General features: G+C 43.1%; 1 protein-coding gene across 2 annotated transcripts in view; it reads right to left on the bottom strand.

Annotated features, from left to right (window-relative positions):
* ERICH6B (glutamate rich 6B) overlaps positions 1-27,110 on the bottom strand; it is a 124,661-nt gene that overhangs the window by 88,878 nt on the left and 8,673 nt on the right. For both annotated transcript variants that reach the window (XM_079136993.1, XM_079136992.1), the window contains exons 2-6: positions 23,937-24,377; positions 11,879-11,927; positions 8,302-8,435; positions 2,149-2,220; positions 1,478-1,516 (exon numbers count right to left, since the gene is read on the bottom strand). In XM_079136993.1, coding sequence (XP_078993119.1) covers positions 1,478-1,516; positions 2,149-2,220; positions 8,302-8,435; positions 11,879-11,927; positions 23,937-24,342 — 700 coding nt within the window. In that variant the 5' untranslated portion in view covers positions 24,343-24,377. The remainder of the gene's footprint in view (positions 1-1,477; positions 1,517-2,148; positions 2,221-8,301; positions 8,436-11,878; positions 11,928-23,936; positions 24,378-27,110) is intronic.

Here is a 27,110-nt window from a genome sequence, read left to right on the forward strand (position 1 = left end):
GATGTTTCCTCTTACTCATTGACATCTACCCGTCTCTGCCCTGCTCTTTGTGGTCAATCCCATTTGCACTTGCCCATGCTGTGTTTGCAGCAGTCTCTCTTGCCTACTGCAAAAATCACTGCCATGATCCCTATACTTACTGTGATGGTCCTGAACAAAGTCAGCCTTGCCATGCTTTAACAAGTGCCATTAAATGCTTTTCTCTTTGACAACAGATGAAGAAAAAGAGGAGAGAAGTACAGTGACTATCCCAGGGACCAGCTCTGAGAAATGAGCAATCTATACAGCAGGTGCACAGATTAGCAAGCACCCAGATAAAACTCAGTCCTATTTTCACCCCGTCCACCCTTCGTGTGGTCTTGTTGACCTAGGCAGGTGGGACACTGGTTGGGCTGCCTGTTGCTACGTGCACAAATCTTTAAGTTGTTCTAAAGTCTGGCTACCCCAAATGTGATTGGTGAATCAGCAACAGCTTCTGGGGGCTGCTTAGAAAGGCAGAATCTCATACCTACGACTCAGAATCTGCATTCAAACAAGATCCCCAGGGTACGGCACTGTGCACTAACAATTTAGCAGCACCACTTGACAACACCCTTGGAAATGGAATAAGAAGGCGAAAACTGTATCTAGCAATACCTTTCTGGGGTTGCAGTGATGTGGGTAGCATGCATAGTCCAGAATTGAGTCTATTTGATAAGCCCCAGGGGCAGGTGTAAAAGATGGGGGTAGAAGGGTATGTGTGTGTGTGTGTGTGTGTGTGTGTGTGTGTGTAAGAATACCGTAACCCTCATGCTCCAGTACAAAAGACCACCGTTCTTGTTTCCTTATGAGGCTGGATCTGGTTCATTGTGAGCTTTCGTTTTGTGAAGAGGTACTGTGCAAGGTGGAATTCTGCACCACAAGGATTCTCCCCTGTCCTTGCCTCTCGTAGATGTCAACTAACCCCTCTGTAATAACATTTAATGATTTTTTTTTTTTTTTTGCAGTGCTGGGGATTGAACTCAGGACCTTGCACTTGCAAGGCAAGCACTCTACCAACTGAGCTATCTCCCCAGCCTACATTTAATAATTTTTAATAAAGTTTTAGGAGCTCTAAGTTATTTGCTACCAAAGTGCCACTGGATGAGTCTATCTGAGGGTGCACATACCCCAGTCAAGTCCTGCTTGCCCTCAGGGAACCCAACAATAGCCTGGACCCTCTTTAAAGGTAGAGGTTCTTCTACCAGAGCTTTCAGGTAGGAAGATGAGCTTCTAGGCCCATTCCAGGGCATTCTGTCTATGCTATTTCTTGTTTTATCCTCCTTCTCAGGAGGTTCTGAGGCTGTGTGCTCAGAAGGCCCCCAGGTCCCCTCCAGGACCTAGTACAAGCAGGACAGCAAGGGACCCATTCACATGGGACACTTTTCATCCTCCCCCCCCCCCCCAGGATGCTCTGCAGGAAGCAGAGAACTTTGAGTAGATTTGGATGGACACATACCAGTTGTATCCTCTTGCTGCAATTCAGCAGCAACATTCACTGAAAAAGAATAGGAAAAATTATTAATAGGATGTATGATTAATAGGATGTATGTAGGTGAACTAATCTGGACCTTTAATTCCCAAGAGTATCAATTTTAAAATCACCTCCTGAATAACTGGGGGGACAGAGTGGAGATCACATGTTTTGGGATAAGAGACTTGATCTTGAGCAGTTCGAGGCCTGCGGCCTATGCTCACTGAATAGCAATGCCTCTCCCTTTGTCCCTATTTCAACTTGACCACTAGAGTTTAAATTCTGACAGTGTGAGGTGGTTTTTTTCCATCTTTATATCCTGCCCATTATTGAGTAGGTGTACAGTTAATGTCATTGGATGAACTGCATGTGGGTAATTCATTATTTTTCCTCCTAACTCCAGTCATAAATATTGTTTCCTTCCTTTTCAAAAGGCCATAGCACTTGCCTCTGGTTCAATGTTTTGTCTGACCCTTGACCTTGACACTAAGTTCCAATGACAGTGCCTTGGCCATTGGCCTTGATTAAGGCTGCCTCAGTCTGACATGCTCAGACAGGTTCTGTTTGGCTGGGAACATGCTAACTCTGTGCTTTTTACCTTCTTGCAGATGGACAGGTATCTTCTACAGGTCATTTAAAACCATTATAAATTATACCTTCTGAATGAGAGCTCCTGGATCGCTCTGGGGCTTCTTCATCTGGTTTTAATTCTGTCATCCAGGGTAAAACTGATTTAAAAAAAAAAAAAAAAAAAAAAAACAGAAGAAGGTGGGCATTACACTTTTAATCATACTTTCCTATGGATTCATGTTGGACATTCATGATCTAAGGTCCTCTCCAGGCTCATCAAGGAAGGGGAAGAACCAAGGCTAAAGGGTTCTGTGGGTGTGGGTTGGGCCCTCCCTCTGCTCCTTTTTGGCTCTGGTAACAAGGACTGCAATCCATCAGCAATCAGAACAGGTAACTCCTCTCTGGCTTTCCCCTCTGGTCACTATGGGGCTAGTCTGAGTCCTCAGGGTATATAGGATGGCTGGGATTGAGGGAAACCTTAAAAAATATCCCTCCTGCTATAGAGTCAGATGGCACCAAGGCTATGGGGACACAGTAGTGTATGACCTATCATCCTATCATTGTAGCAAGTGGGCATCTCTGGTGTTCTTTTCCAAGAACTCCCTGAGAGGTGCATAATGGGGGCTGGCTGGGAAACGTGGTGGTGGGGACTGACTGATATCAATCTGTTGAGTTAGCCATGGGAGGCTACTGTATTTTTTGTTTTGTTTTGTTTTGTTTTAGAGTTTTTATAAGTTCTTGGTTACCCTTGTTCTGTGTCCTCTGTAATTCTGTGATCCTAACTCCTTTTGTCCTCCTCTCCATCCCATCTTCTTCCCACTTCCAAACATAGGTATACACACACACACACACCCTACATTTCATTCTTAGGAGCAGTAGAGAAGCAGGCCTCAACAAAAAAAACTGAAAGCAATCTGCTGCACTTGTGAATGGGAGTGTCCATGTTTGCATCGGGCCTGCAGTGCTGGGGCGAGAGTCCCCTGGACATTTGCTCTATCGGCACATTGTGGTTCTTCAGGGGGAGACTGAGCACCTCTGCAGTCAAGGAACACTCCAATTTCAAGAAAGCTCATTCCACCGCGGCATGGTTGCAACTGTTAAGAATAATCTTCTTTGTCTTAAAATGCTTCCCCAAGGTTCCTTAAGTGGGCCTGTTCTAGCCCTGCCCTTCTGGGCACCAGAAAAAGAGGCAGGTCTGTTCTGGGTCACACATCATCATCAACATTTGTAAACAGCTAGCATATCTTCCAGAGTTAATATCCGCTTCACTTCAACAGTTCTTTGCATGACATAGCCGCTGGTTCCGCCTCACCCCTGGCTTTTCTTCAAGCTCCAGCCAACCTACTTCCTGCCCTGTAAAGCATGGTATCCCCTGACTGTTCATGTCCTCTGGAGCAAGAGAGCAGTTCTAGTCTCCCTTCTGCATAGCCCCTTGGGGCTATGTACTGTTTCTGTTGTACTGTTGACTTATTGGGCTTGTGGTTCAGTGAGGAACCTGACAACAAACTGGACTTCCCTACTTTGAACTTCTCCATCTTGCTTTGGGAGACCCAATAGAACAGGATCTAATGCAAATTACCATTACATTTTATCTAGCTGACTCTGGTCCCATGTTGAAATCTTTTAGGATCTGATTATATTAATCCCTTCGTCCAACGGCATCAGATTACCCACAAATATAAATATTCCTTCTACATCTGCATAGAAGTCTATATAAAACTTTGTACTGTGTGGCTCTCCACTGGAAACCAGGTTGACTCTGATCTATTAGACAGCGTCTCCGGGTGGTGCCCAATTAATCATTGTTCCATCATCTTTCATTAGTGTCCACCTCAGATTGCTCTGTCTTATCCAGAACATCAGGGGGTCTTTGGAAATGAAATGCCTTGTGGAATTTAGCTCTATGGGGTTACCACAGTTGCCTGATCTAATAACCTTTCAAAAGGTGACCTAAAGACCAGTAGCATATGATTGTCCTTGTTCATATTCTGGTTTCTTGTGGTTATTTTGCTGTCAACATTTGCTCCAGATTGGTCACAGACTCATTTGCCTAATTTCTTCCAATTCCTCAAAATCCAGAAATATGATTCAATTATTCTCACTCTCTCTATAATCTGCAGTATATTTTATCTAGGTCAGAAGACAGCAGTTACTATTTTCTTCTGATTTTCCCAGCAATCCTTGGTTTGTGTTACTTCCTACCTAATTTTGTTGCACTCTTTCCAATCTGATGATAATTTACTTTCACAGTGAAGTCAAAAACAGCGATTGAACAACTTGACTTTCTCTGTATCACTCATCAACGCTGTGTTCATGGCAGCTCTGTGTGCCTCAACCTTTTTGTCCCACTCATGTTTTCAAAGGGCCTTTCATTGCCACCTGTATTATTCATTAGTATTATGATCATTATTTTTGGTAAGAATGTTCATCCTGGGATTCAGTTTTCCTGACACTAAAAGTTCAGAAGCATTTTTCTACATTCATTGTGGGGAACATCCTCTTCATTGTTAACTTCTTCACTTGATCTTTCAAAATCCAAGTTCACTAAAGGAAAAATCTGTGCTAAAACCACTGTTTGCCCTTTGGGGAGCTGTCCAATCCTCTTCTCTCTCTTGCCAGGTGGCTTGAAGGATCACTTGCCACCCCCTTTCATTTAGGCTCACACACTTTTCTATACATATAGTGTCTCTGTCTGCAGCCCCTTTCCTACCAAGACTGTTTCTTTGGAGTAGGATATACCGTTTTATCACCATTATCTAATCTTGAATCAGGAGGAGTTCAACAACAATTTCAAAAGTATTTAACAAATATTTATAGGTGCTTACTATGAGCCAGGCACTGTTTTGAGGATTTCTGCAAGCATGGATATAATGCTGGGTGTTAAAATTTCTGGTCTCCTTTGTTTATGATCCTGCTTTGTGTCTAGATAGATGGACACACGGGGCCATAAATAGTCCTTCTGGTCCTCCCAAATGCCTCCTCATATGGATCACAAGGTATTTCCTGTACCTTTTAGCATTCTTTCCCTGTCAGACCTGCCACCTCTGAAGTAATAGCCTTCAAGGATTTATCTGGGTAGATTTTGCTCCATATTGAGTTCAGAGTTCTGTTGTGCCATGTAAAATACTGTTTTTGACCCACTGGGGTTGAGCCATCCCATAATGAAAAATGTTGACACCCATAAAATTCTTCCCTAAGCTAGAGGTTCTCGGTTCTCCATTATTTAGGCTCCCTGGAATTCTCTGGAGATCTTGTTAAGAATAAAGATTTCAAGCCATTGCAGGCAGGGATTCTGATAAAGGCTGGAACTGGCATTTTTGCAAGCATCCAGGGGTGGGATTGAGCACACCCAGGCCTCCTGGAGCAGCTGACTCAAGCCTGATCTCTGCTCGTTCCCTGCACTACCAGATCCTTGGGTTGCTATGTTTTTCCAACAAGTGCATGGGTGGCTTCTGTCCTGGGCTTAATTCCTTTTTTCATCTGCCACTCTTAGGAATCCTTAGCATGCTGATTATAGGCAAGTCTTTCCACACAGTGTTTTCCTGTGTCCTTTCGCTCTCCCTCCTCTTGACTTTGAGCCCCTCTACCTTCCTGGGACCCCGAGCTTCCTGGCTGCATCCCACACCCTTCCTATACCACCTCGTGTAGAAGCCTCATGCTCCTTCATCTCTTCCTCCAGCCTCCAGGGTACCACTTGCTGGAAGGTGGACGCTCCTCCTTAGTGCTCCCTGGATATGTACTCTGATAGAGGTGAGACCTGGAACCACCTTGAAATTGGAATGCAGGACATCTTGGCAGGAAGCACAGCTGGCAGGCTTGTCTGCTGCCTTCTCTGTCTCTCAGTCTGGATCACAGGGTCTGGGTTCCCTGACCCAGGAGGCTGGAGATGGTCTACTCCTTCCATGGCTTTCTTCAACTGGCTTGGCTTGCTAGCCTATAAACTCCTGCCATTGAGGCTCTGAGAGCTGCTAAATATACCCATGCCTTGTCCCTCCATCATCCTGGCTCCATTCCACAGACTAGACACAATCATGATCCTATTACCACCAAAACTCCCCAGAAAGATAAATTATAAGCCACAGTCTGGAAGGGAAAGACTTCCATGAGTTTTAGGAACTTGCTTTTCCTTGTGCTTTGATTTCTGTGGTAAATCACAGGGGCAAAAGGAAAGGCTTTCCCTCACCCTCTGAAGGTTCACATTAATGAAGCCACTACAGACAGACTTAAATAGAAGAGACCCAAACTTTTCATGCAGAGTTGATCACAACATATAACCACCAGCCCATGATTCAGAAGCTTGTGTACTGCTTTCCCTTAGAAGGGTAAATGGGGAATGTAGACAGCTTCGAAGGGAATAGTAAATTATTTCTAGGGGTACCCAGTGGGCTTGGAGCAGCACAGTGGCCTGAGATAAAGTCCTTGGGGTCTGCGGAATAGACAATGGATTCTAAACGGTTCTCTTTGAAACGTCGAATGGGACCAAAATTGAAGACAAAAGGTGTATGACAAAAGTCTGCCCAGACTTCTGCCTCTCTTCTGTAGAGTTTAGCTAATGAAAGCTCAGGGACGGGACCAGAGGGAATTGTTCTCTTCTTTGGAGGGTCTGGACTCAAGGCTAATATGGAGGTATCAGAGACAAGCCTCTACTGGTACCAGCTGCTCTCTAAGTTCATGTAGCTGAAAAGAATCAGTATACCAAGGAGCTACATGTTAGGGTGACTTTCCTTGCACTCCTTCATGACCATCGCCACAAGCAACTGCAGGAACTTGGGTGTGTTGTTGAGCCCAGTTTGAAGGTTCCAACACTGTCCACACCTTTGCTTCAGGCTGCCAATGTCCTGGTATCAGTAGACATTGATATTGGCAGGCCTGAATTTACTAGACACTCAACATGGGTTGGCTTTAAGGAACTCAGGTTTGGAAGGACAGATAACTGTGAACAGACCTATCCAGACCAAATATGTGTGGTACTTAGAATCTAAATGAAATACAGACACAATAAGCTATACAAATTAGGCTTAAATACAAAAGGATCACAGCACATAAAGCAAGGGTCTCAGCAGGGTCTCTCTGGGGTGGGTCCACAGTGGCAGGTACAGACCTGAGTCTTTCCTTCCCACATCCAGTCTCTTCCTATCCCCTCTATCCTCTCTCACATCCTTTCAAGCTTAGCATTGGCACTTTATAGGCAATTACTCAGGAAATGACTTTCAGAGTCCTGCTTATGAATTTCTAGATGAATGCTCAGACTTCCCCCAGCTGTCATGCTTCCTGATTTTGAAGTGGTTCCAGTTCTTGGGCTCCATGGGGGCACACATGCTGACACAAGTTCCAACTGAACCCATTTAGCCTGCAAAATGCTCCTGGTCATGCACCGGCTCATTTGGGCCTGTTCTCTGCCTCTTTCTTCTTCCTTACAGGGTTTCTGGCTCCTAATTTCATTTAACCATATTTGAGCTACAAAATTTAGCAGGCACAGTTGGGGGCAGGGAGGTGAGGCAACCAGGGAATCTAATTTATTGCTGCCATGACTACAGATGTGAAATAAATCTGTGAATCAGTGATGGATCGATCCCACTAAGGCCAGACTTAAATGATTAATAATGGTGAGAAATGCTGTTCGGTCTTCCATCCCCAAGACCCTAGAGTGGAAGGCCTTTGGGCTTAATTGGGTAGAGAATTAAGACCCTCAGTGCAATCTTGCTGAACTCTCTCCTGTGTGTCTCCCAGTTATAGCCACGGACGTTCACGGAAGTATAGATGGTTTTGCCTGTTCAGAGGCAGGGCCAGCCTTGACTGCATGCTGAGAGAGAGTCTGAAGTGGCTTCAGTCGCTTTTGGTGTTCTCATTATTATCTGGATATGGCCTATCACCCCAGGGAAGCCATCTCTAATCTGGGAAGGAAATGGCCTGTGTCCCAGAGGGAAAGATTTCCTGTGTTCATGTAGAACACGGGCAGGAAGACTGATGAGCAACAAGGGAGGAGACTGAGGGAGGCATCTGTTTCAGCACTTGGCTGTTGCGCCATCTCTGAGGAGGTCTGGAACTGGAGGAAGGGGTGGCAGTGCTCATGGAGAAGTTAACTTCGTATGCACAGATGACACGAGATGATCAGGGAGACGGTATTGAACTACTAGAATGGGAGGTAGTCCTCCAGGCACAGGAGACACTGTGAGCCCATTCCTCCCCCCGCCTCAGGGAGCCTGGCCACGGGACCCCCGCGGTACAGCCTTCCTTACCCGACTTGCTCTCGTAGGCCCATTTCGTCTGACTGGCCTGGTGTCTTATAGAATACGAGTCGGTGCTCCGATCAGTGATGCTACGTGGGGCGCCAAATAAAGTGGTCGCCTGAGAGGTGCTGGCAATTGGGCTCCTGTCAGAGGGAAGCATGGGGGTGGTCAGTTTCCAGACAGAAGCCAGATTAGGAACCAGGTCTGTGGCATGCTGGGAGACTGGGGAAGAGATGGCTGCTTTCCAGATCCTGCAGACTTCTGCCAGTCACAGATGACGGAGGCCATGGGATTAGACAGGACTGGTTTGCGGATCATGGATTATGGACCTACGTGCCACAGGGCCAACTTCTGCTTTACTACAAAATGAAAGGCTCTCTGGATACCTTCAAATGCCACTAGGCTGGACTGCCATCACTGACAGCAGAATATTCTAGAACATTCCCCCTCCTTCCTGGCTTACAACCCTGCTAATTCCACTTGCCCTTTTTCTGCCTCACTATTGCTTCAGGCAGAGTGGAAAACCCACTGAAGATGCTGCAGCAGTTTAAATGAAGAACCGAGGCCTGTCCTTGCAGTGGGCCCACCATGGACACCATCACCATCAGGAGAATTTCTGAAGGACCTAAGGGTGGGGCATTGCTCTCTGGAAGCTTAGGATCAAGACAGACAACCCTAACACACTGATCCACACTCTGTCCTTTCTCAGGAATCTCTGGCTTTTAACTGGGACCAAGAACTATAATTCTAAGAAATTGAGAGGAGCCTCTGGGAGTAGCTTGATGCTGAAATCATTTCATGTGTTACTGGCCCAGGTGGCAGAAACAGGCCCATGTGAAAACGTTCAGCATATAAAGGAGTCCTGACTATGGATGGTGGAGAAAACAGAGGTGGTGTCAGATGACCTGAGTTTACATGTCAGCTTTTGCACGCTAGTGGAGTAATTCGTAAGTCACGTATCCGCTGTTGTTCTTATAGAGGAAGTCAGGTGGGACAATTCCAGATCTGGGTCAGATTTCCAGGGACAGAGAGGTGGGTGAGGGTTGGACTCTGAGGCTTGGGGTGAGAGGAGGAGGTTGCTTGTCCTAGTGGTGGGCACTGTGGGATGGTGGTTTTCCCTCCTATGTGTGTAGCAGGTACAGGTAAGTCGTTCAGGCTCCTGCTCAGGAACCAGTAGGAGGGCCTTGACCTGTGGCAACAGAACCATTAAGTTTGCAGGGCAAGCTATTGGAAAGGCTCCCTGGGTTTAGGGGCAAGATGCTTGGATCCTATGTCAAGCGACCACAGAGGTCAAAAACAAGCAGACACAGGTGAGGTCCTTAGGCAAGTGTCACCTGTTGCCTGGCTTCAAGCCTCAAGCTCAGGTCAGTTCACTCCTCCAGGTCTCCAGAGCTTTTTTCTTAACATTTGTAGCAAGATAATGCCTGTCCTGCCTCACTTGCCATTGGGACCCAAAGAGGTAATGCAATTCCCCAAGAAAGGACTTTGAAAAGCTGTTGAACAAACAGAGTGGGTTATGCTTGAGGTGAGGTAGGCAACTCTGGTCATTTCCATCTTAGTGGACATTTCCTCAACACACTCTCTGCACAACTGCCTGGGCTGGGACGTGGTAGGGCTTCTGAGGTACCTGCCAGGGCTCTGCTGCAGCCTCAGTTCTCAGGAAGCAGAATCATGACCCCAGCCTACTTGGACTGAGCAGAGCTCCATGAACAGAGCTCCTCTCTAGAAGGGAGAGAGTTCAAGGAGTAGTCCTCATATTCTAGATCCTGGGGAGCTTAGACTGCTCAAGGCCTGCTTCCTTAGCTGCTATAGAGCAGGAAAGGGGTCTGCATGTGCCTGGGGGAGCTTGAGCAGTTGTGGGGAATTGAGATGGGGAGCTCCTTCAGGCCTGGGCTGGCAGGGGGCCTTCCTGTGTGTAAGGAATGCTTTCTCTGCAGCTGTTCCCCTTCCCAATGCCTGCCTTAACACACATGTGCACACACATAGCACTTCTTGCCTGCATGGGTTTGGGGAGGACTCAGCCTCTCAGCTATCTTGTGTGAGGAAAGTCCAGGACACCACTCCCAGAGACTCAAACCAAAGAGCATGTGGACACCAGGAAGGTCTCTCAGGGCTTCTCTGACCCTCAGAGCTCTTAGGAACAGAAAATGATCACCACTGAGATATGAATAAAGGACTGGATAGGTGCGTGTGCTAGGGATACAGCTGAATTGGAATCATGTTCATGTTCTAGGTGTGCTAAGTTTCTACCTGGTGGCTTGAGGCAAGTGCAGGAGCAAAATGGAGAATAACAATGGCCCCTAGCACTGGCTGAGGCTGTCCTGTGTGCTGGTCACTCTTCTGAGTGCTTTTCACAAGTTATAGCTCCTCCTCCTCCATTATACAGGTGGAGAAACAGGTAGAAGGAAATGAAGTGGCCACCCTGTAGTGCACGGCTGACTGTGCAGAGGAGCCGAGACTCACACCCAGGCAGTGTGGCTCCAGAGTCCCTGTTCTCAGACACCCTGCAGCAATCACTTTACTGTTAGGCCCCTCTACCCCTAATCACTGAACTTGCTTTGTGCACCAGTAAGTGAGATGAAGGGGTCTCCAAAAGCCATTCATTCCCTTACATGTGGAAGGCCTTTGGCGGGTGTGGGGGGATCGTTAGCATCAATCAGATCCACACTCTGCAGTGTGGACCAGAGGGGTGGTGCAGAGCAGGAGGGCAGTGGTGGCACCTTGACAGGCCAACAGGAGGCCCAGTGCCCTCAAGCTGTCCTTGTGGCATTCCTACTATGATGCTCAGCCTTGTTTTATCTGTCACTTTTATCATGTGTCACTTGTCAACACAAATAAAAGATCCCATTTAATTATATTAAAGGTGATTTTTTTAAGATTGAAAAAAAGTTGGGATTTTATTCCTACTTTATTCCAAACCAAACTGGCCTTATGCACTTTTTAGATCTTACATCAACCCAGTTCATCAGTAGAGCCTGGTGACCACCTACCTCTGCCACCACGAAGGTCCTGTGGGAGCTATTGTAGGGAATCAGACACAAGGACCAGGACTGTGGATCAGAAGGCTTGGGGACCCTTCTACACTGGTTTCTCCAGAGCTGGGCACATAGAAAGGATTTATTCACTTCTTCCATAATGACTTTCTAGGGTGTGCCAAGCCCTGTCACAGGATTTTAATCATTATTCACTGAATGATAGTTGACCTTGGAAAAAATTCCAGCCATTTCCTTTCCCTGGATAGACTGTACCCGCTCTTTGGCTATCTGTCTGCTCACCAAGGACACTGCCCATGCGCCTGCTGCTGTCTGTCATGGGTTGAGATCTAATCTCCAGACTCAGATTCCCTGCCCTTCTATCTCTGATAGTTCTGGGCACCAGAACTCTGATCTTGGAGCCCTCCTGGGAGCAACTGTGTGGCAGGGGTGAGCCGGGCCAGGCTTCCAGAATCCCCTCACTCAACTACCTCTTCCTGGGGGCACTTGCTCCCCTACCCCACCACATCCTTTCCCATCTTTGGTCCTCCAAAGGCCCAAACGATTCCTGAGTGTGAGTTTTCACCTGACTTATCCCCCACAAAGACTATTACCTTGCATCAAGACGAGATGAGATCAATGATGAATAAGCTGCTTGGAATTCTATTGGAAAAAAAAAGAACAGAAAAATGATATTGGCAGGAGTAGGTAAAAAAGCAAAAACATTTTTCTTTGTTTTTAAAAATGTTTTTTCTTAACGTTCCTAATACTGAAATTGAGGCTTGATTAGCAGTTTTCTAGTTTTACTTTACCTCTACCTTGTACATGATGAGATTAAACTTTATATAACTAGAGAGAATTCAAGAAGATAATTTTCAAGAAACTGAGGATTTTGGAAATTGCAGTTTCTTTTGCTAATCTCTTAGGTGTTCACAAATTGCTCCCTCTGTCAGGATAAAAGATATCTGGCCATCAGAGGTGACCAAGGTGCAGAGGATATGAATATTTTAAGAATTATTTTTAATTTTAAAGAAATTGCTTGTCTCATTTAACCAGTTGATTGATTGCCTTAATGATATGACATCATGTACATTTGGATAAAATATACTATCAATTCTAGTAATAGAGAATGGCAAAGTGGAAGCAGTCGGGGAATGAGAATAAAAACAGTTCAACTTGAAACTTGAATGTTTAACACACTTATCCAGAGTTTACCCATGGGACAGAATGTGATTTAGGAAATGACTTGCCTATTAAAGTGATCACTACAAAAAATAAGCAACATGGGCAAATGGTGAGAGGACAATACTCAGTTATAAAAGTAGAGTACAAACTGTGTATATAGCATGTTTAAGACGATATAAACAAGACACCACAACAAAAGGAGAACCATCGCTGTCACATAAGCAGATGATAAGGGTAGGGGACAGAGCACAAACCACTAAAATGTGAATTTGCTTTACCTGTATTTGGGTATTAGTAGGTAGGGTGAGGTAGTTCTTCATTTTTCAAATTTCCCATTTTTAAAAGGGATGAGCAAGAATAGATTATGTCTTTGAAAATTAAGGTATGCATGTAACTTATGAAATAGAAGCAAAGGTTGAAAGGAGGGTGGAAGGGAGAAGAGAAAGAGAAGCGACTGGGAGAGAAGAGAGCTTGGGAGCCTGTCTTGGCTCTTGTTTTTTCCTGTGATCTTGGACTAGTCACATGCCCTCTGACTCCAGGTCCTCTTTTGCAAAGTTGGGGGAGAACCAAAGGAGGTGGAATCTGTAAAACATACCATACACACCCTGTGCCATTGGATTGTGCTCCCTGACCTTCCTTGGAATGGGACACGTGCTGAATATACAGCAGGATGCTGTTTGTAGAAAGCATGGTGGAGGCTGGACCTGCCCATCCCCGGGCCACAGCATCCCCGGGCCACAGCATCCCCCTCACTACTCACCTACTCCAAGCTACTAAAGGGAAGCCTTTCTGCATAAGAACTCAGCTGGCCCTCTCGCTCTGGCTTTATGATTATTTCCTGCACCTTTCTTACATAGTTAGATTCCCTCTTGGGAATAATAGTCTGGACACTAACGCTCAACTGGATTGGCAATCCTGTCATAGCATTTAGGTCAAACAGCAGTTGGAGTCTCCAAGGAAGAGCTAGCAAAAGATGAAGAAAATCAAATCCAGCATATTTTGTGTTTCAAAATATTATTAGGCAAAATCTTCATGATCAAACTCAATATACTGTGAGGTGTCTATATCATTATTTGTCAGGGAGCAGATTCATCATTAGAAAGTTCTCAGGTTAAAAAAAATGGGGGGGGGGGTCTTCATCATGGAGTCCGTCCTCTCTACAGCATGTTCTCTGGTAGCATCTAGGTTGTACTCCTTCCTTCTGGCACCTTCCTTCTCGTGAGATCAGAAGAGTATTCTTACATCTTACAATTTATTGGGTGTGGGAGAGATTCAGATATATTATTCAGATATATTCAGATATTTTCAGATATATTATTTTATTTAGTCATGCGGATTACCCTGTGAAGAAAAGCGTTTTGTTTTTTTTTTTTTTTGCATAGGGAAACTGAACCCTGAGAAAGGAAGGGACATGCCCAGGTCATGGACCCACCATGTGCTGGGTCTTCTGATGCTGGTACCACAGGGCTTACACTCATGTGCCATGTCCAGTATTTGCAACCTCTCTGGATGTCAGATAGATGTGACTATCGATGATTCAGTGGCAACTGATGCTGCATTTATATTCAAGTTGCACATCTAATTTTATTGAATTAGAAATCATGCATTTAGGGAGGAAACAGGTAGGGGTTGTTAGTTTGACAACTCGATTTGTTCAGGGTAATGGAATGACTGAAGTTGACCCGCTACAGAGTAGGGGGCAGAGGGTGCAGATCCCTCTCATACCTCTCCACACTGTTTCTTGACGTCTTTTGGTTATGTCCATTTCACCAATTAGGGAAATGTTGCCAGAGAGTGTGGCCATTCACAAGTCAATGTCTGGGCAATAGGACTAATAAAGCTAACATTTACATAGGCTTAAAATGCTAAGTGCCTGGCATAGCTCAAATTGCTTTAGGTAACTTGACCCTGTTATCTAAACTCACATGCATCCAATGAGGTGGGTCTATTGCTGTTCCTAATTTCAGTGAAAAAAACCAAGATACAGAGAGAATAAGTGACTTGTCCAAGTTCATGCAACTAGAAGGTGGGAGAAAGCAGGCATTCAAACCTAGGCAGTTGAACTCCAGAGAGAGAAAGAAAAATGTGTTCACATGGCAGACTCCCAACTGCCACTAAGTAAACAAGTAAATGACAATGATGCTCCCCCTTCACTGACTGATCTGGTGGCAGACATTGCTAGTCAAGCACAGCACTCTATCCTGCTGAGCCCAGATGGAGCCTCACAATCCTTCTCAACATAGTGATTCACCACTTATATCTGGAAATTAACCCATCAGAATAAGGGATAGGAGTGTAGGGAACATACTGTAAATGCCAATTAATTTATGCAGGATTTTTTTCTTTTTTGCAGTATGGGGCAATGAATCCAGGGCCTTGTACATCTGCATAAGTATCTACCATTGAGCTACATCCCCAGCCTTTTTATTTTGAGACAGGGTCTTGCTAAATTGCCTATGTTAGCCTTGAACTTTCAATCATCCTGCTTCATTCACAGAGTAACTGGGATTATGGGCATGCCCCATTGTGCCCAACCATAAATTTTTTTTAAATAAATATCTCTGTGTGTGCACATATGCCTTTATAAAATGAATTTGATCATTTGATTCAATTTACATGTACTGAACATCTGCTAAGGGTCAGAAAGATGCTCTTGTTGGGCACTAAGATGCAAAACAAGGGGAAAACAAAGTTATGTCTTAAGGATATTAGGAGAATATTCTACATAAAGAAAACTATATAAATTCTTTCAAAGAGTGAATTCTCTTGTAAGTCCCTTCTTAACTTGTTTTGTATAATCTGGCTTGGTGCTTTGGGTTTGTATAGACCAAGGCATTCTTCCATGTGACTTTAAATTCATTTTAGCATTCCCCTACAGTTTTTTCAGTGCCTTTCCAATTTTTGCTAGCAGGTCATTTATTTTCAAAGCTTTTGCTTTATACACAGTTCCATTCACTTGACAGCACTGTATTTGTCCTACTCTAGTGGGTAATATATTTACAAAGATTCAGCACATAGAGAGGACATGTTAAGAATGCTTGATTCATACAGTGCAAGAGAAAAACCCTGGATGCTATTTTTCAGTATTAGAATTGCACTTGGTACTTGAACAGCAGGGATATTAGGATCCCAAGGGGGATCTTAGTGATAGAGGCACACAGAAAAGAATTTCCCAGCAATAGAGCAATTACCTCTCCAATGCAACGACTAAACTTTCATGAAGATTGTAGGAAAGGAGAATGATACATATGTTTAGATGAAAAAGGATAAAAGTAAAATACCTGGGTTGCTGCTGAGAACACACAGCTTTTGTGTGTGTGGAATCAGATTTTTAGGACTTTAACTATTCAAGCTGCCTGGCATGCTTGCAGTGGGTAGCAGAACTGATGCAGAAGAATAGTTTAGTTTTACTTCTAGTTTGACTTAAGATGATGCCAATGATCTGGAACCTAAAGTTTCTGTACCTTGTTGGATATGGCCATGTAGTCACATCAAGGCGAGACACCACGTGGACCTATATAAATTACATTAACCTCTGCTGGTGAACAGCACTAGGAGGAGGTTTCAAAATGATGAGATCCCACTTAAGGAAATATTACCAATTGCAGAGACAGTATTGAGAAAGTTTCAGCCCTGGGATGAGAAGCATCACTCCAAAGTCAAATATTCAGCTGCACAGACATACTATTCCTTTTCTGGTTTAAAAGGGCATACTGGGAAGCTTGGAGGAATTCTATGATCAGATTGCAGGAATGTAATCTAGGAAATAATTAGAGACCATTGTAAAAACTTAGCTATATGTTTGTTCACCAGAATGCTGTTTTAAAAGAGTAATAATAAGATCAGAAACAATGAATGATCAATAATAGGGTATCAATTGGAAATACTGTGACTTAACCTGGGAAGGAAGTGGGGGAGAAGAGGTGGAGATAGAAAGGTTAATGGGTACAGGGGTGTCTTTGGATAGGAGGAATAACTTTTAATGTTCCATATCACAGTAGGGTAACTATGTTTGACAACAATTCATTGAATATTTAAAAGTAATTAATAGAGAGGATTTTGAATGCTTTCAACACAAACATAGTATAAGTTCAGAGTTGATAGATTTACCAATCACCTTGAACTGATCACTGCACATTGAATACATGCATTGAAATGTCTCACTGTACTCCATAAATATGGACAATTATTGAGTCAATTAAAAATGAAAATTAACAAAAGAAAAGTAAGTTAAATAACACTAAAATTTTAAAATATGTTATATTCATATAAGTACATAATATTTATATATGACAACAGTGTATTGATATATGAACAAGTGAATCTTTAGGTTAAACCAGTATAATAAAGTCTGATCCAGATGGGCTTGGTGGAGCATACCTGCAATCCCAACAGCTCAAGAGGCTGAGGCAGGACAACTTTGAGTTCATAGCCAGCCTCAGCAACTTAGCAAGGCCCTGTCTCAAAATAATGTAATAAAAGGACTGAGAATGTGGCTCAGTAGTTGAGTGCCCCTGGGTTTAATATCTGGTACAAAAAAAATCTTATCCATATATATACATATGCATATGTATATATATCTCCACCTTTATCAACCTGGAAACCAAGAAAGGAATAAAGTCTCACTATTCAGTAAATTATACTGGGGAGACATAACCAAAGTGTGAAAAGAGATTATTATCATCTCTAAGAGGTGGTAATTTCTTTCTTGCTTTCTTTTCTTTCTTTTAAAATTTATACTGGGGCGATCCAAGATGGGGAACTAGAGAGTGACTGCATCTCCAGTCTCTCCAGAACCCAGGATTCAAGAAGGGCAGGCATTGAGAGACTCGGACTAAAATAGAGCCACGGGGTGAGTCTCCCCCACCCGGTGAAGCTTGGCCCGGGCTGCAGGCCCGGATAGGAGCAGCTCATCAGAGTAGGGCAGGGCAGCTAGAGTCTTCCCCAGGAAGCCCTGAGCACTCTGGCGGTGGGCTCCTCCCACAGGGCCAGATTCTCCAGCTTCTCGGAGCAGGTCCCCCAGTGAGAGCCTTTCTGCACACAACCAGCTCCAAGTCCCTGAGCCAGCGCGTGGTGAGCTCCGAGCTCTGGCCCGCAGGTTGCTTCAGAGACCAGGACAGGGCAGCCAGGGACTTCCCCAAGCAGCCCGGCTCCCTCCGGCGGGAAGCGCCTTTCTAGGCTAGTTTCTTGGAGCAGACCGCCCAGTGAGAGCCTTTCTACACAGGGCCAGCCACAAGTCCCCAAGCCAGCGGAGACCTCCGGCCCACAAGCAGCCTCTGGGACCAGGGCAGGGCAGCCAGAGACCTCTCCAGGCTGTAGAGCCGCAGGCTTTTTCCACAAGGTGATCCAAGATGGCGAACTAGAGGGTGACTGCATCTCCAGTCGCTCAGAACCCAGGATTCAAGAAGGAGAGGCATTGAGAGACTCGGACTAAAATAGAACCATGGGGTGAGTCTCCCCCACCCAGTGAAGCTCAGCTCGGGCTGCAGGCCCTGATTCAGGCGGCTTACTAGAGTAGGGCAGGGCAGCTAGAGTCTTCCCCGGGCAGCCCTGCGCACTCCGGCGGTGGGCACCTCCCACATGGCCAGCTTCTCGGAGCAGGCCACCGAGTGAGAGCCTTTCCACATAGAGCGAGCTCCAAGTCCTGGAACCAGTAGCGGGCTAGGGACAGCCTTCTTTGGAAGTACTGCATTATCAAGTTACTCCAAGACTTCAGGCTACTGAAGGCAGGAAGGTGATACACTGGAAATCTACAGGAACACTATAAGCCAACAGAGGAAATCTGCAATATCACAGAGTCCCACTGATATCTGACCAATATGAGAAAACAAGGGAAGAAAATGTCCCAAACAAACCTAGATACTATATCAATAAAACCCAATGACAGCACAGCAGAAGAAATATCAGAAAGGGAGTTCAGAATGTACATAATTAAAACAATCAGGGAAGCAAATGAGGAGATGAAAGAACAATGCAGGCATTAAATGATCGCACCAATGAACAGTTAAAAGAGCAAATACAGGAAGCAAGAGATCATTTCAATAAAGACTTAGAGATACTGAAAAACAAACAAACAGAAATCCTTGAAATGAAGGAAACAATGAACCAAGTTAAAAACTCCATAGAAAGCATTACCAATAGGATAGAACACCTGGAAGACAGAACCTCAGATATTGAAGACAAAATATTTAATCTTGAAAACAAAGTTGACCAAACAGAAAAGATGGTAAGAAATCATGAACAGAATCTATAAGAATTATGGGATATCATGAAAAGGCCAAATTTAAGAATTATTGGGATTGAGGAAGGCTTAGAGAAACAAACCAAAGGAATGAACAATCTATTCAATGAAATAATATCAGAAAATTTCCCAAATCTGAAGAATGAAATGGAAAACCAAGTACAAGAGGCTTATAGGACTCCAAATATACAAAATTACAACAGACCCACACCAAGGCACATTATTATGAAAATACCTAACATACAAAATAAACACAGAATTTTAAAGACTGTGAGAGAAAAGAATCAAATTACATTCAGGGGGAAACCAATAAGAATATCAGCAGATTTTTCAATCCAGACCCTAAAAGCTACAAGGGCCTGGAACAACATTTTTCAAGCCCTGAAAGAAAATGGATGCCAACCAAGAATCTTATACACAGCAAAACATACTTTCAGATTTGACGATGAAACAAGATCCTTCCATGATAAACAAAAGCTAAAGGAATTTACAAAAAGAAAGCTGGCATTAGAGAACATTCTCAGCAAAATATTCCATGAGGAAGAGATGAAAAACAACGATGCAAATCAGCAATGGGAGGAACTAGCCTAAAGGAATAGCCAAATAAAGAAGAAACCAAATCATGTCAAAAAACAAAAATGAGTCAAATGACTAGGAAAACAAATCATATCACAATAATAACCCTGAATGTTAATGGCCTGAACTCATCAATCAAAAGACATAGACTGGCAGATTGGATTAAAAAGGAAAATCCAACAATATTCAGCCTGCAAGAGACTCATCTCATAGAAAGAGATACCCATAGACTAAAGGTGAAAGGATGGGAAAAAAACATACCATGCACACGGACACAGCAAAAAAGCTGGAGTATCCATCCTCATTTCAGATAATGTGGACTTCAAACCAAAACTAGCCAGAAGGGATAAAGAAGGACTTTACATACTGCTTAAAGGAAGCATAAATCAACAAGACATAGCAATCATAAATATCTATCCCCCAAACATTGGCTCATCCATGTACGTCAAACAAATCCTTCTCAATTCTAGAAATCAAATAGACCACAACACAATAATACTAGGCGATTTTAACACACCTCTCTCACCGCTGGATAGATCGTCCAAACAAAAATTGAATAAAGAAACCATAGATCTCAATAACACAATCAACAATTTAGACTTAACCAACTTATTTAGAATATACCATCCAACAAAGAATGAATATACTTTCTTCTCAGCAGCACATGGATCCTTCTCTAAAATACATCATGTTTTAAGCCACAAAGCTACTGTTAGCAAATATAAGAAGATAGAGCTACTACCTTGTACTCTATCAGATCATAATGGATTGAAATTAGAAATAAATGACAGAATAAAGAACAGAAACTTCTCCAATACCTGTAGATTAAATAATACCCTATTATATGATGAATGGATAACAGAAGACATCAGGAGGGAAATAAAAAAATTCTAAGAAGTAAAAAAGAACAAAGACACATCATATCAAAATCTCTGGGACACTATGAAAGCAGTACTTAGAGGAAGATTTATTTCATGGGGCGCATTCAACAAAAGAAGTAGAAATCAACAAATAAATGACTTACACTACAGCTCAAAGCCCTAGAAAAAGAAGAGCAGACCAACACCAAAAGTAGTAGAAGACAGGAAATAGTTAAAATCAGAGCCAAAATCAACGAAATTGAAACAAAAGAAACAATCGGAAAAATTAACAAAATAAATAGTTGGTTCTTTGAAAAAATAAACAAAATTGATAAACCCTTAGCCACACTAACAAAGAGAAAGAGGGAGAAAACTCAAATTACTAAAATTCGGAATGAACAAGGAAATATCACAACAGACACGAGTGAAATACAAAACATAATTAGAAGCTATTTTGAAAATCTATACTCCAACAAAACAGAAAACCTCGAAGACATCAACAAGTTTCTAGAGATATATGAATTACCTAAACTGAACGAGGAGGACATACACAACTTAAATAAATCAATTTCAAGCAATGAAATAGAAGAGGTCATCAAAAGCCAACCAACAAAGAAAAGTCCGGGACCAGATGGATTCTCAGACGAGTTCTACAAAACCTTTAAAGAAGAGCTCATTCCAATACTCCTCAAAGTATTCCATAAAATAGAAGAGGAGGGAACCCTCCCAAACTCATTCTATGAAGCCAATGTCACCCTGATACCTAAACCAGACAGAGACACTTCGAGGAAAGAAAATTTCAGACCAATATCCTTAATGAACATTGATGCAAAAATTCTCACCAAAATTTTAGCAAATCGCATATAAAAATATATTGAAAAGATAGTGCACCACGATCAAGTGGGTTTTATCCCAGGGATGCAAGGTTGGTTCAACATCCGGAAATCAATAAATGTCATTCACCATATCAACAGACTAAAAGTTAAGAATCACATGATTATTTCAATAGATGCAGAAAAAGCATTTGATAAAATACAGCACCCCTTCATGCTCAAAGCACTAGAAAAAATTGGGGTAGTGGGAACATTCCTTAACATTTTAAAGGCCATCTATGCTAAGCCCATGGCCAATATCATTCTAAATGGTAAAAAACTGAAAGCATTCCCCCTAAAAACTGGAACAAGACAGGGATGCCCTCTTTCACCACTTCTATTCAACATCGTTCTAGAGACTCTAGCCAGAGCAATTAGACAAACCAAAGAAATTAAAGGGATACGAATTGGAAAAGAAGAACTCAAACTATCCCTGTTCGCTGATGACATGATTATATATTTAGAGGAACCTGGAAATTCCACCAGAAAACTTTTAGAACTCATAAGTGAATTCAGTAAAGTAGTAGGTTACAAGATCAATGCTCATAAATCCGATGCATTTTTATACATAAGTGATGAATATTCAGAAAGAGAAATTAGGAAAACTACCCCATTCACAATAGCATCGAAAAAAATAAAATACTTGGGAATCAATCTCACAAAAGAGGTGAAAGACCTCTACAATGAGAACTACAGAACACTAAAGAAAGAAATTAAAGAAAACCTTAGAAGATGGAAAGAACTCCCATGTTCTTGGATAGGCAGAATTAATATTGTCAAAATGGCCATACTACCAAAAGTGCTATACAGATTCAATGCAATTCCAATTAAAATCCCAATGATATACCTTACAGAAATAGAGCAAGCAATTATGAAATTCATCTGGAAGAATAAGAAACCCAGAATAGCTAAAGCAATCCTCAGTAGGAAGAGCGAAGCAGGGGGTATCACAATACCGGATCTTCAACTCTATTATAAAGCAATAGTAACAAAAACGGCATGGTATTGGTACCAAAGTAGACAGGTAGATAAATGGTACAGAACAGAGGACATGGACATAAACCCAAATAAATACAATTATCTCATACTAGACAAAGGGACCACAAATATGCAATGGAGAAAAGATAGCCTCTTCAACAAATGGTGCTGGGAAAACTGGAAAACCATATGCAACAGAATGAAACTAAACCCCTATCTCTCACCCTGCACAAAACTCAACTCAAAATGGATCAAGGACCTTGGAATCAGACCAGAGACCCTGCATCTTATAGAAGAAAAAGTAGGTCCAAATCTTCAACTTGTTGGCTTAGGATCAGACTTCCTTAACAGGACTCCCATAGCCCAAGAAATAAAAGCAAGAATCAATAACTGGGATAGATTCAAACTAAAATGCTTTCTCTCAGCAAAGAAAACTATCAGTAATGTGAAGAGAGAGCCTACAGAGTGGGAGAATATCTTTGCCACTCATACTTCAGATAGAGCGCTAATTTCCAGAATCTATAAAGAACTGAAAAAACTCTACACCAAGAATACAAATAATTCAATCAACAAATGGGCTAAGGAAATGGACACTTCACAGAAGAAGATGTATAAGCAATTCACAGATATATGAAAAAATGTTCAACATCTCTAGTAATAAGAGAAATGCAAATCAAAACTACCCTAAGATTTCATCTCACCTCAATTAGAATGGCGATTATCAAGAATACAAGCAACAATAGGTGTTGGCAAGGATGTGGGGAAAAAGGTACACTCATACGTTGCTCGTGGGGCTGCAAATTAGTGCAGCCACTCTGGAAAGCAGTATGGAGATTTCTCATAAAGCTTGGAATAGAACCACCATTTGACCCAGCTATCCCACTCCTCGGCCTATACCCAAAGGACTTAAAATCAGCATACTACAGAGATACAGCCACATCAATGTTCATAGCTGCTCAATTCACCATAGCCAGATTGTGGAACCAACCTAGATGCCCTTCTGTTGATGAATGGATAAAGAAACTGTGGCATATATATACAATGGAATATTACTCCGCCATGAAGAATGATAAAATTATGGCATTTGCTGGCAAATGGATGAAATTGGAGAATATCATGCTAAGTGAGATAAGCCAATCTCAAAAAACTAAAGGACGAATGATCTCGCTGATAAGCGGATGAGGACATATAATGGGGGGTAGGAGGTGTTAGCGTTAGGGTTAGGTTTAGGGTTAGGGAGAAGGAGGGTGGTAAGAATGGAGGAAGGAAGGACTGTATAGAGGGAAAAGGGGTGGGAGGGGTGGGGGGAAGGTTAAAAAATAACAATGAATCAAACAACATTGCCCTATGTAAATTTATGATTATAAATTTAAAAAAAATTATACTATACATAGTTTCTAAAACATCCACAATGAATGGGTACAATAAGGAAAAGATAGAAATTATGTGTTTTTTATGTTCATGAAGTCTCCCTGTCTGCTCTTTGGGCATAGTGCTTTGAGGTGTGGTTGTTGAAGTTCTGAGAACTTTGCCAATCAAGGGTCTCCCTACCTGTCAGCAGCATGGATAGAGTTAATAATTTGGGCTGGGTTGACTCTGGGGCTTGGTCTTTCTTCCAGGGGTGAACTAGAGCTACCATCCTTTGGGATGTCCTCCTCCAGATACTTACCCTCTTCCAGATGCTCTTCTTCTTCTTCTTTTTTTTTTTTCCATTTTTATAATAATGGGGTACGACTTTCATTTCTTTGGTTGTGCATGGAATAGTCACACCCTTTGTGTAATCATACATGTACTTAGGGTAATGATGTTTGTCTCATTCTGCTATCTTTCCTTCCCCCCGCCCCCTCTCCACCCCTCATTTTCCTCTTAGATGCTCTTCTTTATAAAGATACTGTTAGATACTGCCTCCCTTCTAGACATTTTCCCTCCTCTAGATAGTCTTTCCTGAATGGATACTCACCCTGTTCCAGATACTTTTCAAACTGATGTGCTTTGCCTCTTGGATACGTTTCCTTCTCCAGATACTTTCCTTTAAATATGTACTCTCTTATTTTCAGATACTTTTCCTCCTGTAGATATTCATCCTCTTCCAGATACCCTGCCTCCCCCGGATACTGATCCTCCTCCTCCAGATTTTCATTCTCCAGATTGTCTTCCTCCTCGGGATAGTCTTCCCTTCCTGCATAATATTCCCCTTTCAGAGACCCTTCCGTTTTAGTAAATAGAGATTTATCCCACAGACTCTCCCTTTCTAGCTGTTCTTGGGTATCTTCTCTCTCCGAAGGTAAGTTCTGTGTGGGAAATTCAGAAGTTGTGGTAGGGGGAGAAGGTAGGTCCCTTGATGATGAATTATTTTCAGCAGACATGTTGGAGAAGCAGCAGACGAAGTTACTGTACCATCCTGGTAACCAAGAAAGGAATAGAATCTCATTAGTTAGTAATAACTAACTATTTAATTTAATCCACTTGTTCTCTCATTTCATTTGGGAGTCTTTAAGTATCGTGACCTGTGAGAAGGCACAAAAATAGAGAGAACAGAGGCTTTACCCTCAAGGAGCTGACGGGGAGACCACACTCAAAGGCAAAGACTTTGCAATTACTGTACCATATGTAAACAAGGAAGGCGGGAAAGTGAAGAAATAATCGGCACTTCAGCGTTTGGCAGTGTGATCATTAGAGTACATGTGTACTTATTAGCCATGAAATATTTATTGTCCCCATGAATAAGACAGGCTCTCAGGAACTCGACTCTTGAGAGGAAAGAGTCATGCAAACAGGTGTCTAAACACAAAGTGACAGGCACAGTGGAAGAGGTACATCACACAGGCTGGAGTAGACACCGCGAGGGGGCCCTGGTCACTTAGGTCTCTGTGGTTGGAGTTCAGCGAGGTTTATTTACACAGCTCCCACACGTGCTGCTGAAAGCAGCCTCTCCTGTCTCTCTGGGCAAACACTTGACTCCTCCAGGGAGTCTTCTGGGCTCCACCCGATGCCCATGCACCTGGGCCTTCTTTATTGAAATTATCATTTTGTTATATTTAATTATTTGCATGTTCTGGTTTTTCAACAGTGGGAACTCCTCAAAAGCAGGAAGGGCTGATTCTTTTTCAAAAAAGTATTTTGAATTCCTCCCTCTCTCCCCATTTCCACTGTGACTCTCCACGGTGAACATGGCATGTCTAGTCCAGCTTCCTGAGACCACCTGCCACCGCCTTGCTAGTTGTTCTCCACAGAAAGTGTTGTAAAAATACAAATCACTCCAGGCCTTCCTTTGCTTAGCCCTCCAGCCACACCCTCCCCGCAGGGGCTCTCTGTTGTGCTAAGGATATAATGTAAACCCATTCCACATCTCTCAGGGCCTCCTGTCTCTCTGACTCATGTCTGCCATACCTTCCTCCCTTCCCTGTCCTGGATTCTCTCCTACAGCACTTACCGCTATGTTTGATTATGTATCTTTTCTGTATTGACTTGTTCAATCTCTCTTTTGCTAGGCATGCGTCTCAGTGATGGTGAACTTGTATAACTTGTTCTCATTCTACTTTCACTGGTTAACCTGGAGCCTGGGGTCTAATAGAAGCCTAGTAACTCTATGGCCTGTGACTGAAGGACAGGCCATCATGTGGATCCGGAGCAGTGACCCACACAGTTTTAAAAATAACATTTATTTTTTCACAGTGGGATAAGCGGAAAAGCCTGTTCGTTGTGGAAGCAACCAGCCCAGAGTCCTTCAGTTTGTTCTGGAGACTGAAGAGATAGGTATCTTGGCCTACCTTTTCTGGCCAGTTGGGAAGTTCTATTCTAGGGAATCGTTCATGGATCACCAGGATCACTTCGAGCATAAGCAGTGTGATGTTCAAGATGAGGATGTGATGGGCAAGAGCACTTACAGGGCCAGTGGGCACGAGCGTCCACCCACAGTGTTGTTAGAGCCCTTGGACAATTGGATTCTGATAGGACCCGCTGGCGTGGTGAACACGAAGGTGCTCCACCCAGACTTCTTTTCAAAGAAGGATTTGCTGCCCAGCTGTGGGGAGCAGGGTCAATTGACATCTCCTGCAGAGATTGTCTTGGCTGCAGAGTCTCCTGTCAGTAGACCTGTCCCTCTTGGGATGGCCCGTCTTGCCTCATGACTGAGGAGGGTGGATATAAAAGCCCAGTCAGCCCAGGTGGGATGCCTGAGAGGCGGTACTCACTTAGCGCTGGCAGAAGCCTGTCAAGTCTGCACCACAAGTACCATCCCTGGGTCCAGTCCTACTGCTGCTTCCTTTCTCAGGGGGTTGAGCCCAAGAAACATTTTGCATCTCAACAGGTTGCACCTCCCCAGTTTGCATCTTCCAGTCTATATCCAGAGAATTTGCTCTGTGTCAAGCACCTCTAGAACCTTTTCCACTTTAAGGAAAGATTCTCCAACTTTATTTTCACTTAAAACTTAAACACACCATCTATCATTGCCATTCATGTCTAACTTACCCTTGCTCTCCAAACCTTCCCCCTATGCCAGCGCTGAGGTGATAAGAGCAGTTGGAAAGGGTGATAAGGACTCTTTTCTTTCCCTTTTTTTGTGGCTCAATTGAGTGTTTTTGAAAATTTATTTATTTTGATTTATTGTACACAAATGGGGTACAACTGTTGTTTCTCTGGTTGTACATGAAGTAGGGTCGCACCATTTGTGTAATCATACATGTACACAGGGTAATGATGTTTGTCTCATTCTGTTGTTTTTCCTTCCCCTCACCCCCTCCCCATCCCTCTTTTTCCTCTTTACAATCCATCCTTCCTCCATTCTTGCCTCCCTCCCACCCCCCTTTATGTATCATCATCTGCTTATCAGAGAGATCATTCGGCCTTTGGTTTTTTGGATTGGCTTATCTCACTTAGCATGATATTCTCCAACTGCATCTACTTACCTGCAAATGCCATAATTTTATTCTTCCTTATGACTGAGTATATATACCACAGTTTCTTTATCCATTCATCAATTGAAGGGTATCTAGTTTGGTTCCACAATTTAGTTATTGTGAATTTAGCAGCTATGAACATTGAAGTGGCTGCATCACTGTAGTATGCTAATTTTTAAGTCCTTTGGGTATAAACCGAGGAGTGGGATAGCTGGGTCAAATGGTGGGTCCATTCC

This window comes from Sciurus vulgaris, assembly GCF_902686455.1.
Source record: "Sciurus vulgaris genome assembly, chromosome: 4".
Taxonomy (NCBI): Eukaryota; Metazoa; Chordata; class Mammalia; order Rodentia; family Sciuridae; genus Sciurus; species Sciurus vulgaris.